Source organism: Ylistrum balloti, unplaced genomic scaffold (genome assembly GCF_031769215.1).
Source record: "Ylistrum balloti isolate Yb309-2 unplaced genomic scaffold, AGI_CSIRO_Ybal_v1 Utg370552, whole genome shotgun sequence".
NCBI classification, from domain to species: Eukaryota; Metazoa; Mollusca; class Bivalvia; order Pectinida; family Pectinidae; genus Ylistrum; species Ylistrum balloti.
The window spans coordinates 444,789-465,000 of NW_026782348.1; the positions used below are offsets into that span (position 1 = coordinate 444,789).

General features: G+C 38.9%; 1 protein-coding gene across 1 annotated transcript in view; it reads left to right on the forward strand.

The window, feature by feature from the left end:
• The first annotated feature begins 1,182 nt into the window (after positions 1 to 1,182).
• LOC132556167 (voltage-dependent calcium channel gamma-5 subunit-like) overlaps positions 1,183 to 20,212 on the forward strand; it is an 89,855-nt gene continuing 70,825 nt past the window's right edge. Inside the window, exon 1 of the mRNA XM_060220556.1 lies at positions 1,183 to 1,375. Coding sequence (XP_060076539.1) covers positions 1,183 to 1,375 — 193 coding nt within the window. The remainder of the gene's footprint in view (positions 1,376 to 20,212) is intronic.

Consider the following 20,212-nt stretch of genomic DNA (forward strand, 5'->3'; position numbering starts at 1 on the left):
AGCCTATTCGTGTGAAATCGACGAAGTATGGCTTGGCTAATTAGATTAACGTTATTCTGCTGTGCGTATAATCGGCACGTGATGATTTGTTTTTCCTTCAAACTGTCACTTCGGCAACACAAAAAGCAACGTCAGGTGATAAAGGGTTCAGTTTAGCAAATCTACAAACCCGAGCATTCATTGCCAGACTAGCGTGCATACATATGCGGTGAAAGTTTTGTTGAGCTAAGTTATGACTTTCACACAGAGTCCGGGCAGGATTAGCACCCCCGACAATGAACCGAAGCAGTGCTATAGAATTACCAGTAGGGGAAGCCATTACTGAAATATTTCTAACAGAATCCACGATCGATTCTTTTATTTCTCAATGATTCTCGTCTCCCGAAATCTGCAATGTGCGCATGCCGAAATCAGCAATATTACATGTCAAATGACAACACGAGCACTGTAAACCACACTGAGAGACAGAAATCCTGGCACATGTGTATGCTGGTGTGACACGCGTGCACACGTACGTGAGGAGGGTGTGTGACGCCGGAGGAGCCCTGTGCGCGTGCCTCCGCCGAGCTCTATCTCACCGACTGTTTCCGATGGCCAAGGCACGGCTGGGCTATCGATTTTTGGGGGAAAGACGCGTTATGGAGATAAAACGGCGAAAGCATTCTTCTTGTGATTTGCTTTAGGGAACGAGTCCATTCAAGCGGTTCATAGCAATGGTCTTCATATAGTCAAAATGACCACTCTGTCCCCACAGTGGAGTACTTGGTAGTGACAGGGTCACCTAGCCTCGTCCCCTCTGTCGCCGAATGACGGGCACCAAGGAGTGATGGCTCTATTTACACTGTGCTTGTTTATGAAAATATCTTCAGCAGCATTCAAACGCGGCTATGAAACAGATTTGAGTTGATTGGGAAAGGCTCGGAGTACATACAAGCAGTGCTACATCAAAGTAAGGGTTCTTGAGTTGGATTCTGAGGGGAGGACCATCATCTCAGTGTGTTAAGTATCTGGCGGGCTCCGGCGAATGGAAGGAAGGTCTACCTCGTGTCGTTCGCGGTGTGTGTATGGTCTTCTGGCTTCGCTCATGTTCAAAGGAAGGGAGAAGGACCGGTGTCAAGGAGTTGTAGTTTCTCGCTTTTGTTACATGCACGTAGTCATACTGGATTCCCGTAAGTGTTTACCATGGATTGCTGCAGCAAGAAACGGTTGTTGATGATAATGACCAGTGCTTGTGCGTGTGCCGCCTTTGGCTTGCTGTCCATCGCCGTAGCCACGGATTACTGGCTCTTTACTATGGATCTACAGAAAGATACTAGCAATGGGTCCGTGTATGATCACTTTTGGTCGGGCCTTTGGCGGAAGTGCAGAATAACTGGTAAGTCCCCTACCCCTTTCCTACTCTCTTAGCAGTCCTGTTCTACAGAGACAGATATGGCGCGCACACTTCCAAGCGTCAAGCATCCTGACAGCAGCCAGCGCTCGCCGCTCTCCTTCCCTACTTAACATCGACAACTGCCTAAAATCTGAAAACGGCTCTGTCTACCAATGTAATCTGTGTATCATTTGTTGGCTATTGTTCTTGGCACAGATTGTATGTAGTCATGAAATAATGACGAAATTAATATTGGCCTTTCATACAGACCAACCAGCTCAGTCCCTAGCGAGAAGCCGGGCGTCAACGAGCAGCATTACGGTACCACGTGGGTCGGTCTCTGCTCGTATTTTATATGGCAACCGAAACCCCCGAAGGGGCTCGAACAAGGGTTCCAGCTCAAACCCAATTACGTACAGGCATATCGATTTAAACCGATACAGGCAGTAAGCTAATGCTTCCGGTTACTCATTATTTGATTCTTATTCCATGTTTTAATATATTCAGTTTCCTTTAATCGACGTTATGTATTAGGTACAGGTTCCCTGTTTGACAATATGATAAGAGGGTCTGTGTGTCTCCCTGACTGTTTGTCTCTCTCTAGCTCCACTGATATATATCCCTCCCTAATTACATATATAGAACGGTATCAATTATATAGAATGTGTTTCCCGAAGATAGAACGCGTTCCTCCCAACATGTTTGTGTCCCTCCCGTTCTGTATGATCTGTGTCCCTCAATGAATGCGTGATCAGTGTCCCTCCCTAGCAGTCTGATCTTTGTCCGTCCCAAACTGTCTGATCAGTGACAATGTCCCTTCCTGACTGTCTGATCAGTGACAATGTCTCTTCTTGACTGTTAGATATGTGTTTTCCCGTGACATTCTGATAAGCGCCCTTTCCTGACTGTGTAATATGTGTCCCTCCCTGACTGTGTGATCTATGTCCCCTTGACTGTCTGATCAGTGTCCCTCCCTGACTGTCTGATCAGTGTCCATCCTTGACTGTCTGATCACTGTCCCTCCCTGACTGTCTGATCTGTGTCCCTGTCTCTCCCTTTTTATCCGATGTGTGTCCCTCCTCGTCTGCCAGATCGGTGTCCTATCCTGCTTGTCTGACCTTGGCCCTCCCTATCTGAGTCTAATCGGCGTCCCCTGGCTGTGTATCTGATAGATGTCCCTCCCTGACAGTCTAATGTGTGCTTTTCCATGACCATCTGATCAGGGTTTCTCTCTTAAAGTCTAATCTTTGACTCTTCCGGACTGTCTGATCTTTGTCCTTTCCAGATTGTCTAATATGTTTCCTTCCCTGACTATCTGAACTGTGTCCCTCCCAAACTGTCTGATCTATGTCCTGACTGTCTGATCTGTGTACCTACCTGACTGTCTGATCTGTGTCCCTATCTGACTGTCTGATCTGTGTCCCTATCTGACAGTCTGATCTGTGTCCCTACCTGACTGTCTGATCTGTGTCCCTACCTGACTGTCTGATCTGTGTCCCTCCCTGACTGCCTGATCTGTGTCCCTCCCTGACTGTCTGATCTGTGTCCCTATCTGACTGTCTGATCTGTGTCCCTATCTGACTGTCTGTTCTGTGTCCCTCCCTGACTGTCTGATCTGTGTCCCTATCTGACTGTCTGATATGTGTCCCTCCCTGAATGTCTGATCTGTGTCCCTATCTGACTGTCTGATCTGTGTCCCTCCCTGACTGTCTGATCTGTGTCCCTATCTGACCGTCTGATCTGTGCCCCTATCTGACTGTCTGATCTGTGTCCCTATCTTAGTATGTGATCAGAATTCCTCCTTGTGATTTTGATATCTGACATAACTTATACCTATTCTGTTTCCATCTTTAATTGTAAGTTTTAATATTGGCTTGACATCAAGGCATGTATTCCACTCCTAGCGGCAATCATTTCGTTCTACCTATGTGCTCCTTCCTGCGTACATAATGTCAGACAGGTCCTACCACCTACCCAGAATCACAGGCCAGGTTATGTGTGCGCCTAGCTTGCGTGATAAAGTTGTTTGATATCAGTAACTGAAAACAAATTGGAGTCATTTCTGTTCCAACTGGCTAGGGATGATCTTACCGTCACGCCATGTTTGCTTGAAGTAGGTGTTGCAAATTCTGTACTGTCGTGCACTCTTTAAATGATGCATTGGAATTAAAAAGTCTTATCATGACTATCACGGGAATACAGTTAATGTAAAATGAATATTCGAGGATCATCCATATGATACGATAATAGGTTTTATAGATAAACAACGTACTGATAGATAGGAACATTGGTTGATGATCAGACAGCAGGTAACTTTGATTACGTCATGGATCCGGAAACTAGATACTACATGTAATAAGCGTGTCTATTAGGCGACGACACTATACAATGTCTCAGTCTGTGAGGTGTGTTTCAGACCTGTTTCAGTCTGTGAGACGTGCTTCAAACCCGTCTTATTCTGTGAGGCATTTTCAAGAACTGTCTCAGTCTGTGAGGCGTGTTTCATCCGGTTTTGTCTCTGAGGCGTGTTTCAAGGCTTTCTTAGTCTGTGAGACGTGCTTCAGATCTGTCTCAGTCTGTGAGACGTGTTTCGAACCTGTCTCAGTCTTTGAGGCGTGTTTCAGACCTGTCTCAGTCTGTGAGGCGTGTTTTAGACCTGTCTCAGTCTGTGAGGCATTTTCAAGACCTGTCTCAGTCTGTGAGGCGTGTTTCGGACCTGTTTCAATCTGTGAGACGTGTTTCAGACTTGTGTCAGTCTTTAAAACGTGTTTCACACCTGTCTCAGTCTTTGAGACGTGATTTGGACATGTCTCAGTCTGTGAGAGATGTTTCAGACCTGTTTCAGTCTGTGAGACGTGTTTCAGACATGTGTCAGTCTTTGAAACATGTTTCAGACCTGTCTCGGTCTTTGAGACGTGTTTCAGACCTGTCTCGGTCTTTGAGACGTGTTTCAGACCTGTTTCAGTCTGTCAGGCGTCTCGATCTGTGAGGGGTCATGTTTCTGTACAAGTGTCCTTATCATTCACAACAAGAGACCTAATTAGACATTTAGATTATATATCGACAATTTTATCCGAATTTTAAAAAATGTTTCATATGAAAGTGTTGCATGTACATTTGTTTACCGAAAGCTTTTTCCCGACAAACTTCGTGTTGATGAATGTAGCGTTCTATAACCTGACAGGAAATACCCCAAACCGAATACATTATCAGAGGAGGCGGGTGTTATTAAGGATAAGATTGGGTAGATACTGAGTTAATTTGTCCGAAGTTACACAAGTGCCTGAAAGAGTCTGTGTGAGCTTATCTATCATAATATAAGAACTCTGTCGAAGAGATGATCTGGGTGGTTCTGTAACCACGTGTTCATCATCATTTGGAACGTGATGATGTAACGTAATTATGGGATGTGATATTGAGTTACATTTATTAGGTAGATATTGAGTTTTTGGGTAGATATTGCGTTATTGGGTAGATATTGAGCTATTGTGTATAAATTGAGATATTGTGTAGAAATTGAGATATTAGGTGGAAATTGAGATATTAGGTAGGTATTGAGTTACTGGGTAGATATTGAGTTACTGGGTAGATATTGAGTTTTTGGGTAGATATTGCGTTATTGGGTAGATATTGAGCTATTGTGTATAAATTGAGATATTGTGTAGAAATTGAGATATTAGGTGGAAATTGAGATATTAGGTAGGTATTGAGTTACTGGGTAGATATTGAGTTACTGGGTAGATATTGAGTTTTTGGGTAGATATTGCGTTATTGGGTAGATATTGAGCTATTGTGTATAAATTGAGATATTGTGTAGAAATTGAGATATTAGGTGGAAATTGAGATATTAGGTAGGTATTGAGTTACTGGGTAGATATTGAGTTACTGGGTAGATATTGAGTTTTTGGGTAGATATTGCGTTATTGGGTAGATATTGAGCTATTGTGTATAAATTGAGATATTGTGTAGAAATTGAGATATTAGGTGGAAATTGAGATATTAGGTAGGTATTGAGTTACTGGGTAGATATTGAGTTACTGGGTAGATATTGAATTATAAGGAAGACTCGATTTGGACTCCCAGATCAACACCAATGGATACATACTGGGACACTCGTGGAATTCGCTGATTCCGGCTAACTTCCATATTGATTATGAACGCCAGCTGAAAGCAGTTTAATGATCAAACGTCTCTGTGATAATGAGTAATGTGTTTATAACCGTCAAATTGTCATCATCGCCGTCACATAACGGAATTCGGCCAATCGTATCATTAAATGATTATTAGGGATATAATAAGTTGTAAAAACGAAATAACTGACTAAGTCAATCCATACCAACAGTGAGGGTTGAAGGCATCTTTACAGAGTTTGAAACAGCTCCGTTTGAGTATATATCGCGTCACATACAAACAGATTAAGTTTATTCCATATTTTTCATGGGCATGCCTAAAGACCTATTCATTTGTATTTTATCATGTAATTTTCTTGTAAACAATTTTAGGAATATAACAGTGTCTTGGTCGGAACAACGCCGTGTATTCTTTAGTTATCTGGTAGCCGACGTTCGTCAACAGGAAAGAATTTTAGTAATATCCGTCATCATTTCAATCAATCGTCACGCGATCAGTTGACGAGATTGATATACCAGTACAGAGATAAGCCCGGCTATTTTTAGAATGTAAAATGTAACATTAGAATATGTGAATGGCTTTTTCTTTGTTGATATTTTCACCTCTAGGCCGTATAAATAACCTATTTCTCTCTGTACAAATATTCTATGTGAACTTGGCAATGAACGCAAAAGATGTCACGTCATGTCATTTTTTCGTCAATTCAATATGTCTATGTGACACCCGGTACTCCCCTTCAAAGGTCATACACTGTATAAAATGTGGTGTCTGTGACCATGATATTGATAATTATTGTATATGGTGTTGTTTGGTCAAAGCGATGCAAATAACTTTATATGGTGTTGATAATAATTGTATATGGTGCTGTTTGGACAAAGTGATATAAATCTCCTTATATGGTGTTGATAATAATTGTATATGGTGCTGTTTGGATAAAGTGATATAAATCTCCTTTTATGGTGTTGATAATAATTGTATATGGTGTTGTTTGGTCATAGTGATATAAATATCCTTATATGGTGTTGATAATAATTGTATATGATGCTGTTTGGACAAAGTGATATAAATCTTCTTATATGGTGTTGATAATAATTGTATATGGTACTGTTTGGACAAAGTGATATAAATCACTATATCTTGTGGTACATAGTATGCTGTTCATGGGGATATGAACCACTGCATCGTTTACGTTTTACACTCACGTGTATGTCAGTACGAACTATGTTAGAACTAATCAGTCGTGTAAAACGATAATTACGAGCACGTGTGCACTGAGTCCATTATCGTGATATTGATCGGAGACGTTTATTCACAGATGTAGAGACAGAAGTCGACTAACCGTTGCCGCATGGCATTGGTTTCCTTAAAACACAATCGTATGTATGGGCAAGTGGAATGAGGCAGCTATGACGTAACAGGTTCGAGATTAAGATGGCGCACAGGGATTACTTCACACATATCGACAATTCACTGATATCACTAACAATTCGCTGTTAACATAAAGATAATTGATAATGTTGCACACTAATAAATGATTGGCATTATTTAAAGTAGCAAAGCTCTCCCTCTACAGTGATGCAAGGAAATCCAAGATTGGTAGCAGATACATGGAGTTATTTATTTCCAGTCTCATCGATACGACAAAAATATAACAGTAGATAAATAAATATTTGAAATGTTATAATTATTCTGATACATGTTGAAATGGTATGAAATAGTAAAATGACACACAATGCTGTAACACATTGTACATGTACAGTGTCAATGTAACGGATACGGCGACCCCAACAGCGCATGCGTGTAAATAGTACACAACTATAACGGTACATAACAACGAGGAATACCTATATAATTGTTATTGTGATACGTGCCACATCATTATACGAATAACACCAGTTATGTATAATACAGATAAATAGATACTAGAGGCTCATCTTAATGTATAACAAACACCACGATAAACGTTATACATGTACGCAAAATGTAACATAAATTGATATCTGACAAAAGCGCCTATCAATGCATTGTGCATTGATATCTGACGAAAGACCATATTAATGTATTGTGTATTTTTTCTGACAAAAGCGATTATTAATATATTGTGCATTGATATCTGACAAAAGCGCCTTTTAATGTATCGTGTTTTGATATCTGACGAAAGCGCCTATTAATGCATCGTGTATTGATATCCGATTAAAGCGCCTATTAATGTATCGTGTATTGATATCTGACAACACAGTCCATTAATGTATTGTGCATTGATATCTGACAACACAGTCCATTAATGTATTGTGCATTGATATCTGACAACACAGTCCATTAATGTATTGTGCATTGATATCTGACAAAAGCGACTATAAATGTATTGTGTATTTATATCTGACAAAAGCGCCTATTAATGCATCGTGTATTGATATCTGACAAAAGCGCCTATTAATGCATCGTGTATTTATATCTGACGAAAGCGCCTATTAATGTATTGTGTATTTATATCTGACAAAAGCGCCTATTAATGCATCGTGTATTTATATCTGAAAAAAACGCAAATTAATGCATGATGTATTTATATCTGACGAAAGCGCCTATTAATGCATCGTGTATTGATATCTGACAAAAGCGTATATTAATGTATCGCGTATTGATATCTGACAAAAGCGCCTATTAACGTATTGTGTATTTATATCTGACAAAAGCGCCTATTAATGCATCGTGTATTGATATCTGACAAAAGCGCATATTAACGTATTATGTATTGATATCTGACAAAAGCGCCTATTAATGCAACGTGTATTGATATCTGACAAAAGTGTAAATTCATGTTTTGTGTATTGATATCTGACAAAAACGCCTATTAATTCATATTGTATTGATATCTGACAAAAGCGTCTATTAATGTATCATTCATTGATATATTAAAATAGCAATATCTGAAAACATACAGCTGTATTTTTTAACAGCGTCAGTTTATTACGCGTAATAAGGCGATATATGTGCCAATTTATTTATTATACAGCGATATCTGACAACAGCGCCCATTATCAATGTATCATTCATTGATATCTTAAAACAGCGCCTGTTTATGTATGCTACAGCAATATTTGACAGCCGCGCAATTTGATTGATATGTTACAGCGGTACTTTTTAACAGCGTCAGTTTATAACCTATATGTATTTTACAGCAAATTTTGGCAAAAGCACTAATTTATGTTTGAAACAACGATATCTGACACGAACGTTAGCGTTTGTATAATACAGCGATATCTGACAGCAGCGGATGTTGATGTACAATACAGCGATATATGACATCAGCGCATAATGATGTTTAATGCAGCGATATCTGACATCAGCGCATAATGATGTTTAATGCAGCGATATCTGACATCAGCGCATGATAATGTTTAATGCAGCGATATCTGACAGCAGCGGATGTTGATGTACAATACAGCGATATATGACATCAGCGGATGTAGATGTACAATACAGCGATATCTGACATCAGCACATAATGATGTTTAATGCAGCGATATCTGACAACAGCGGATGAAGATGTATAATACAGCGATATCTGACAACAGCGCATGTTTATGTATAATACAGCGATATCTGACAACGGCGCATGTTGATAAATAATCCGGCGATATCTGACAACAGCGGATGTAGATGTTTATTACAGCGATATCTGACAACGGCGCATGTTGATAAATAATACAGCGATATCTGACAGCAGCGCATGTAGATGTTTGATACAGCGATATCTGACAACGGCGCATGTTGATAAATAATCCGGCGATATCTGACAACAGCGGATGTAGATGTTTATTACAGCGATATCTGACAACGGCGCATGTTGATAAATAATACAGCGATATCTGACAGCAGCGCATGTAGATGTTTGATACAGCGATATCTGACAACGGCGCATGTTTATAAATAATACAGCGATATCTGACAACGGCGCATGTTGATAAATAATCCGGCGATATCTGACAACAGTGGATGTAGATGTCTAATACAGCGATATCTGAAAACGGAGCATGTAGATGTATAATACGGCGATATCTGAAAATGACGCATGTTGATAAATGATACAGCGATATCTGACAACAGCGGATGTAGATGTTTGATACAGCGATATCTGATATCCGTGTATGTTGATAAATAATACAGCGATATCTGACATCAGCGCAAGTAGATGTATAATACGGCGATATCTGACATCAGCGCATGTAGATGTATAATACGGCGATATCTGACAACGGCGCATGTTTATAAATAATACAGCGATATCTGACAACGGCGCATGTTTATAAATAATACAGCGATATCTGACAACAGCACATGTAGATGTATAATACGGCGATATCTGACAACGGCGCATGTTTATAAATAATACAGCGATATCTGACAACAGCGGATGTAGATGTATAATACAGCGATATCTGACAACGTAATTTTATAAATAATTCGCGTATCTGATATAAATTACAGCGATATCTGTGACAGCGCCATGTAGATATATAAATAATACAGCGATATCTGACAACAGCGGATGTAGATGTATAATACAGCGATATCTGACATCCGTGTATGTTGATAAATAATACGGCGATATCTGACAACGGCGTATATTGATAAATAATACAGCGATATCTGACAACAGCGGATGTAGATGTATAATACAGCGATATCTGACATCAGCGCAAGTTGATAAATAATACAGTGATATCTGACATCAGCGCATGTTTATAAATAATACAGCGTTTCGGAAGACTGCGTATATTGATAAATAATACAGCGATATCTGACAACAGCACATGTAGATGTATAATACGGCGATATCTGACAACGGCGCATGTTTATAAATAATACAGCGATATCTGACAACGGCGGATGTAGATGTTTGATACAGCGATATCTGACAACGGCGCATGTTGATAAATAATCCGGCGATATCTGACAACGGCGCATGTTGATAAATGATACGGCGATATCTGACAACAGCACATGTAGATGTATAATACGGCGATATCTGACAACGGCGTATATTGATAAATAATACAGCGATATCTGACAACGGCGCATGTTTATAAATAATACAGCGATATCTGACATCAGCGCATGTTGATAAATAATACAGCGATTTCGAAAGACTGCGTATATTGATAAATAATACAGCGATATCTGACAACAGCGGATGTAGGTGCATAAAACAGCGATATCTAACATCAGCACAAGTTTACATACAATACAGCTATATCTGACAACATAATTTTATAAATAATTCAGCGATCTGATATAAATTACAACGATATCTGTCGACAGCGCCAGTAGATATATATATAATTACACGATATCGGACAACAGCGGATGTAGATGTATAATACAGCGATATCTGACATCAGCGCATGTTGATAAATAATACAGCGATATCTGACATCAGCGCATGTTTATAAATAATACAGCGTTTCGGAAGACTGCGTATATTGATAAATAATACAGCGATATCTGACAACAGCGGATGTAGATGTATAATACAGCGATATCTGACATCCGTGTATGTTGATAAATAATACAGCGATATCTGACATCAGCGCATGTAGATGTATAATACAGCGATATCTAACATCAGCGCATGTAGATGTCTAATACGGCGATATCTGAAAACGGCGCATGTTTATAAATAATACAGCGATATCTGACAACGGCGCATGTTGATAAATAATACAGTGATATCTGACATCAGCGCATGTTTATAAATAATACAGCGATTTCGAAAGACTGCGTATATTGATAAATAATACAACGATATCTGTCGACAGCGCCAGTAGATATATATAATTACACGATATCGGACAACAGCGGATGTAGATGTATAATACAGCGATATCTGACAACGGCACATGTTTATAAATAATACAACAATGTCTGAAATCAAAGCATGATGATGTTTAATGGAGCAATATCTGCCAACAGCGCATGTTGATAAATAATGCAGCGATATCTGACATCCTCGCATGTTGATCAATATTACAGCGATTTCGGAAGACTGCGCATGTTGGTTTATAAAACAGCGATATCTGTTATCAGCGGATGTAGATGTATAAAACAACGATATCTGACAACAGCGAATGTAGATGTATAATATAGCGATATCTGACGTCAACGGATGTAGATGTTTGATACAGCGATATCTGACAACAACGCATGTTTATAAATAATACAGCGATATTTGACGTCCGCGCATGTTGATCAATATTACAGCGATATCTGACATCAGCGCATGTTTATAAATAATACAGCGATATCTGACATCAGCGGATGTAGATGTATAATACAGCGATATCTGACAACAGCGGATGTAGATGTATAATACAGCGATATCTGACAACAGCGGATGTAGATGCTTAATACAGCGATATCTGACATCAGCGCATGTAGATGTATAATACAGTGATATCTGTTTCAACGCATGTTGATGTATAATACAGCGATATCTGACATCAGCGCATGTAGATGTATAAAACAGCGATATCTGACATCAGCGCATGTAGATGTATAATACAACGATATCTGACGTAAACGCATGTTGATATTTAATACAGCGATATCTGACATCAGCGCATGTAGATGTATAATACGGCGATATCAGACATCAGTGCATGTTTATAAATAATACAGCAATATCTGACATCAGCGCATGTAGATGTATAAAACAGCGATATCTGACATCTGCGCATGTAGATGTATAATACAGCGATATCTGACAACAGCGTATGTTGATAAATAATACAGCGATATCTGACAACAGCGCATGTAGATGTATAAAACAGCGATATCTGACATCAGCGCATGTAGATGTATAATACAGCGATATCTGACAACAGCGGATGTAGATGTATAATACAGCGGTATCTGACATCAGCGCATGTTTATAAATAATACAGCGATATCTGACATCAGCGCATGTAGATGTATAAAACAGCGATATATGACATCAGCGCATAATGATGTTTAATGCAGCGATATCTGACATCAGCGCATAATGATGTTTAATGCAGCGATATCTGACATCAGCGCATGATAATGTTTAATGCAGCGACATCTGACAGCAGCGGATGTTGATGTACAATACAGCGATATATGACATCAGCGGATGTAGATGTACAATACAGCGATATCTGACATCAGCACATAATGATGTTTAATGCAGCGATATCTGACAACAGCGGATGAAGATGTATAATACAGCGATATCTGACAACAGCGCATGTTTATGTATAATACAGCGATATCTGACAACGGCGCATGTTGATAAATAATCCGGCGATATCTGACAACAGCGGATGTAGATGTTTATTACAGCGATATCTGACAACGGCGCATGTTGATAAATAATACAGCGATATCTGACAGCAGCGCATGTAGATGTTTGATACAGCGATATCTGACAACGGCGCATGTTGATAAATAATCCGGCGATATCTGACAACAGCGGATGTAGATGTTTATTACAGCGATATCTGACAACGGCGCATGTTGATAAAGAATACAGCGATATCTGACAGCAGCGCATGTAGATGTTTGATACAGCGATATCTGACAACGGCGCATGTTTATAAATAATACAGCGATATCTGACAACGGCGCATGTTGATAAATAATCCGGCGATATCTGACAACAGTGGATGTAGATGTATAATACAGCGATATCTGAAAACGGAGCATGTAGATGTATAATACGGCGATATCTGACATCAGCGCATGTAGATGTATAATACAACGGTATCTGACGTAAACGCATGTTGATATTTAATACAGCGGTATCTGACATCAGCGCATGTAGATGTATAATACAACGGTATCTGACGTTAACGCATGTTGATATTTAATACAGCGATATCTGACATCAGCGCGTGTAGATGTATAATACAACGATATCTGACGTAAACGCATGTTGATATTTAATACAGCGATATCTGACATCAGCGCATGTAGATGTATAATACGGCGATATCTGACATCAGTGCATGTTGATAAATAATACAGCGATATCTGACATCAGCGCATGTAGATGTATAATACAGCGGTATCTGACATCAGCGCATGTTTATAAATGATACAGCGATATCTGACAACAGCGCATGTAGATGTATAATACAGCGGTATCTGACATCAGCGCATGTAGATGTATAATACAGCGGTATCTGACATCAGCGCATGTAGATGTATAATACAGCGGTATCTGACATCAGTGCATGTTTATAAATAATACAGCGATATCTGACATCAGCGCATGTAGATGTATAAAACAGCGATATCTGACATCAGCGCATGTAGATGTATAATACAACGGTATCTGACGTTAACGCATGTTGATATTTAATACAGCGATATCTGACATCAGCGCATGTAGATGTATAATACGGCGATATCAGACATCAGTGCATGTTTATAAATAATACAGCGATATCTGACATCAGCGCATGTTTATAAATAATACAGCGATATCTGACATCAGCGCATGTAGATGTATAAAACAGCGATATCTGACATCAGCGCATGTAGATGTATAATACAGCGATATCTGACATCAGTGCATGTTTATAAATAATACAGCGATATCTGACATCAGCGCATGTAGATGTATAAAACAGCGATATCTGACATCAGCGCATGTAGATGTATAATACAGCGATATCTGACATCAGCGCATGTTTATAAATAATACAGCGATATCTGACATCAGCGCATGTTTATAAATAATACAGCGATATCTGACATCAGCGCATGTAGATGTATAAAACAGCGATATCTGACATCAGCGCATGTAGATGTATAATACAGCGATATCTGACATCAGCGCATGTTTATAAATAATACAGCGATATCTGACATCAGCGCATGTAGATGTATAAAACAGCGATATCTGACATCAGCGGATGTAGATGTATAAAACAGCGATATCTGTAGATGTATAAAACAGCGATATCTGACATCAGCGCATGGAGATGTATAATACAGCGGTATCTGACATCAGTGCATGTTTATGAATAATACAGCGATATCTGACATCAGCGCATGTAGATGTATAAAACAGCGATATCTGACATCAGCGCATATAGATGTATAATACAACGATATCTGACGACAGCGGATGTAGATGTATAATACAACGATATCTGACGACAGCTTGAAGAAAAACGATCAAATGGATTGGGCACTAGTTGTTACAATAAACTGGGCCCTTACAAGACAAACAATACACGGTACTACAGACACGTGATGTTTTAGCTAAAAAATATAAGATATGAATATGTAATACATATGAAAGGGAAAAATAGGTGACAGATGAGTGAAAGGACAGGTAGAGAAGTTGTCTACTAATCAGTATATAACATTGAAGCTGTCTTTGTAAATAACTGTGTAGCCTGTACTATGCTGGAAATGGAAGTTCCTCATCTCTCTATGAAAGGGTATCCAGATGCAGTACCGGCAGATGACCTATAGACATATGAATGTTGTATAATACAATTCGACAATAAATTGTGAGCAGATGATAGACATCTTCATCTCCACTATGGCAGGTACATAAATGTCGGAGATCGGTAACTTCTCCACTATGGCAGGTACATAAATGTAGGAGATCGGTAACTTCTCCACTATGGCAGGTACATAAATGTCGGAGATCGGTAACTTCTCCACTATGGCAGGTACATAAATGTAGGAGAGCGGTAACTTCTCCACTATGGCAGGTACATAAATGTAGGAGATCGGTAACTTCTCCACTATGGCAGGTACATAAATGTAGGAGATCGGTAACTTCTCCACTATGGCAGGTACATAAATGTAGGAGATCGGTAACTTCTCCACTATGGCAGGTACATAAATGTAGGAGATCGGTAACTTCTCCACTATGGCAGGTACATAAATGTCGGAGATCGGTAACTACCTACAAGAAATGAATCACTTTAGATTAGAGTTTTTAATGAGAAGGGCTATGCATAAGTACATTAGTACTTGTTTCAGAATTGTCTTTTGAATGCATGATTTAATTTATCTGAAAGCAGTTTAAACTAAACACGAGGTACTCGTGGTATTTTCATGTGAAATGCTGATGAAGTAATGCGGTGTACAGAACCATCAAGTCCGTTCCGTGAGTCTCAGGTAGAGGGGATAGATAACTTTCTTGATATATCTAGTCTCACACTGGTAGTTCATATTTAACTGAGTTAAGAAACTCACAATTAAGTTCACTTTTATCTCAGGAAGAAAACGAAGAAGATAAGGAACTAATCTGTTGTGAATCTTAAAGATGGTAGATAGTTTAAAATTTTCTCAACTCGATAAATGTATAGCAGAAAGACCAGACACGACTCCCAGACACGACTCCCCAGACACGACTCCCAGACACGACTCCCCAGACACGACTCCCCAGACACGACTCCCAGACACGACTCCCAGACACGACTCCCAGACACGACTCCCCAGACACGACTCTCAGACACGACTCTCAGACACGACTCCCCAGACACGACTCCCAGACACGACTCCCAGACACGACTCTCAGACACGACCCCAGACACGACTCCCAGACACGACTCTCAGACACGACTCCCAGACACGACTCCCAGACACGACACCCCAGACACGACTCCCAGACACGACTCCCAGACACGACTCCCCAGACACAGAACTAATCTGTTGTGAATCTTAAAGATGGTAGATAGTTTAAAATTTTCTCAACTCGATAAATGTATAGCAGAAAGACCAGACATGACTCCCAGACACGACTCCCAGACACGACTATCAGACACGACTCCCCAGACACGACTCCCCAGACACGACTCTCAGACACGACTCCCAGACACGACTCCCAGACACGACTCCCCAGACACGACTCCCAGACACGACTCCCAGACACCACTCTGCCGACTTCCAATCAAACCTTTCCATGTTCAATAGTTGGTCTAATGAAGGAGATGTATATAGTATGTAATATGTCCTTAATGTTTTAATTATTTGAATTACTTTAGAAGATAATTTGATGAACGTGATCATACAATGTACTGTTTACTGGTGACAGACACCTCAAGATGGCAATGAGACTCGTCTGGTGTAATCAAGTGGTTCGTTGTTGTATGTAAGGATGGAATTGATATCGAGTAGTCAGAAAACAGAATAACTTTCTTTCTTATTGATAATCTATGTAAACTAAGACAATAGCGAACCAAGAACAGATCCTTGATATAGACCTGAAGATACATATCTAACAGAGGGGGCATCATTTCCTGATGGGGATTATTTCAATAACTAGAGACCAAGGACAGCGAGTTTGTTTCCCTCAATACTGTACTGACCAAGTCTAAATAAGTTTCCCTCAATATTATACTGACCAAGTCTAAATAAGTTTTCCTCAATATTATACTGACAAAGTCTAAATAAGTTTCCCTCAATACTAAACTGACCAAGTCTAAATAACTTTCCCTCAATACTAAACTGACCAAGTCTAAATAAGTTTCCCTCAATATTATACTGACCACGTCTAAATAAACATCCTTTATGTCATACTCTGTGAAATACCTTGTAAAGCTTGCAGGAGACAACGCATAAATAAGCTTTCTTGTCAATAAAAGGAATACGGTTGTGGAATAACTCAATCAGTTGATAGAGTATTTAATGACCTGGCAGACATCTTGATTGATATCTGTACAAAATATTATTGTCACTTGCAAACTAGTAGACAAATTTAAAAATACATCATTGTTTTTTTGTGAACAGAACTTAATAAAGGAATAGCTTGGTAATTTACAGGAAGGTGACAATCAACTTTCTTAAAAAATGGAAGTCAAGTGTTATATTTTGAAGAAAAAGAATATCCAGAAGAACATAGACTGCGCGATTGAATAGCAATGCTATTTTCTCGATCTAGCTGTAAGCATGCAGTGACTGGTGTTGTCTGAGCCGACTGATTTCCTAACGTCAAGAACTGACAAAATGGTCACTGATAATGACGTCACTTAAATAACAATAACATAACATTGTAACAGGAATTTATGTAAACTAGAAGTGAAAGAAAAATGGTCGTTAAGTACTTCAGCTTAATAATCAAAAGGGGGAAGTGAGTTATGTTGTCTTCTACGTCAATATATTTAGGCTTCAGTGCATTTTAATTAAGATAACGACACCGACATTTCAGGTCATGTCTGTAATTTCATTTTCCCCTCATTATTAGATGCTTGGAAAAAACAGACAACAAAGATTATTACAATCATCAAAATCAGCATTTGTAGATTTGGTAATAAAGCACGGACTTCCATCGAATCTTTAATGGAATGAAAATTAATATGTAATAATCATTATTTATTAATTACTTTGCCAATATTGATAAATAGTTTTCCAATTATTACATGAAATATTGTCACAAAAATGTCCCCTAATAATTGAAATATCCTCTATAAATACCAGCTATTGAAGTCTGTGCACTATTGATACAAATAAAATAGATGATTAGTTCTACACGAATGAATGAACTTTCAGTATAATGTTCTATCATTAACAACCAATAGAAGTCAATATTTGCGATAACGATACGAATACACAATTGAAAGTGTTCAATGATGAAGATTTAATGTGTTACACTTAAAACTGAGGTAAACATAATTCTACATTCTAAACGACCCGGAATAACGAGCGAACTATTCAGGATCACGTGCCGTACAACTGTTCTGATTCTAAGCATATCACATACAATTGCATCACGAGTGGAAATCTAGCAAACATGCTCTGTGACAACGTACACAAAATATTTACCAAAATCACGCATGCTCTGTGACAACGTACACAAAATATTTACCAAAATCACGCATGCTCTGTGACAACGTACACAAAATATTTACCAAAATCACGCATGCTCTGTGACAACGTACACAAAATATTTACCAAAATCACGCATGCTCTGTGACAACGTACACAAAATATTTACCAAAATCACGCATGCTCTGTGACAATGTGACAATGTGTACAAAATATTTACCAAAATCACGCATGCTCTGTGACAATGTGACAATGTACACAAAATATTTACCAAAATCACGCATGCTCTGTGACAAGGTACAATAAATATTTACCAAATTCACGCATGCTCGGTGTCAAGGTACAATAAATATTTACCAAAGTCACGCATGCTCGGTGACAAGGTACAATAAATATTTACCAAATTCACGCATGCTCGGTGACAAGGTACGCAAAATATTTACCAAATTCACGCATGCTCGGTGACAAGGTACAATAAATATTTACCAAAGTCACGCATGCTCGGTTGCAAGGTACAATAAATATTTACCAAAGTCACGCATGCTCGGTGACAAGGTACAATAAATATTTACAAAAGCCAGAAGCAATGCTTTGAATAAGTTGGTTTTCAAGTAAACATTTTCTTGTACATTTCTGATTTTCTCTAATTTGGTATTAGAACATTGTTATGCCAAACAACAGCTTGAGATGGTAGAAAACCAAGTAAAACAGTGTCGTCTTGTCAAACGTAGCCCCAACATATATATTCCGGTCTTCTGTTCGAACACCAATTTGTTTTATTGTTGAATCCGCTTTTATCTGATAAAAAAGAAAATCTAATGATTTCCCGTTAAATATCGTTTAGTGTGTATATTTTAGTCATCTGACAGAATATCATCAGTATTTCTTAAAGTCTTACTTATAGAGTGAAAAAATATAGATATTCTGTCATACCGGAAAAAAAACCCACAAACAATGAACATTAAAAATGTTTTCTATTTCTTTGTTTGTAAACAGAATATTACCTTAAATATTTTTAACAGCGTTCACAGCGAGGTTTACTTCTGCTAAAACAGTAACATTGATAACAGTTTTTAAAGACGATATACAGGACTTTCCTGTTCAATACCAAATTTATTTTTCGGGTGTCATCTTGTCGTGATTCACATTCGTCAAAAAGTCAGTTCGGTTTGTTAAACGATAGAAATATGGTCAGTATTCAATAGGAAAATGTTCTATTTAAAATTCTTTGCTGCATAAAACTGACAGTGTTTATGGTACATTAGATAATGAACGATTAGGAATGCTAAACCAGGCCTCGTTATCATATCATGGTCGCCTTCGGGTCACGTGTCCGGGTATCGTCTCACCGACGAGAGCCAGTGTGCTGGCGACCTGGGTACATGTATAACCCCGGCCACAATATAACATATACTTCTCACAACAACTGACACAGCTCTCACAACAAATGATGTTCACAACAGATGTTGTAATTACGACGGATATTGCTTACAACAACAGATGATCAAAAAAGATTTTTTAAAAAAAATGTCAGGTAATTATGTATAAAACTGTTCATAGCATTTCAATATGTCCGAGATACAGACACAATTTTGTAGCATTGTTTTATTTATAGATCATTTAACTTATTATACCCGATAGCACAACAATCATAGCACATTACACGTGGTGTGACGTAGGTTGCCAGCAGCTCCGTTACAGCTGACACTGCCTTATTTGGTCACAGAAAGGGGCGTGGGAGGGAGGCACGATCTATGACGTAGTACCAATATGTCTCCGCGGCTACAAATGCACTCGGGGACATACCTAGGCCAATGGCATGTACCTCCGACTACCGGGGTCCCCGTACGGGAACCCTGGGCGGAGTGTAATACAAGCTAAGTGTAGCATTATGGG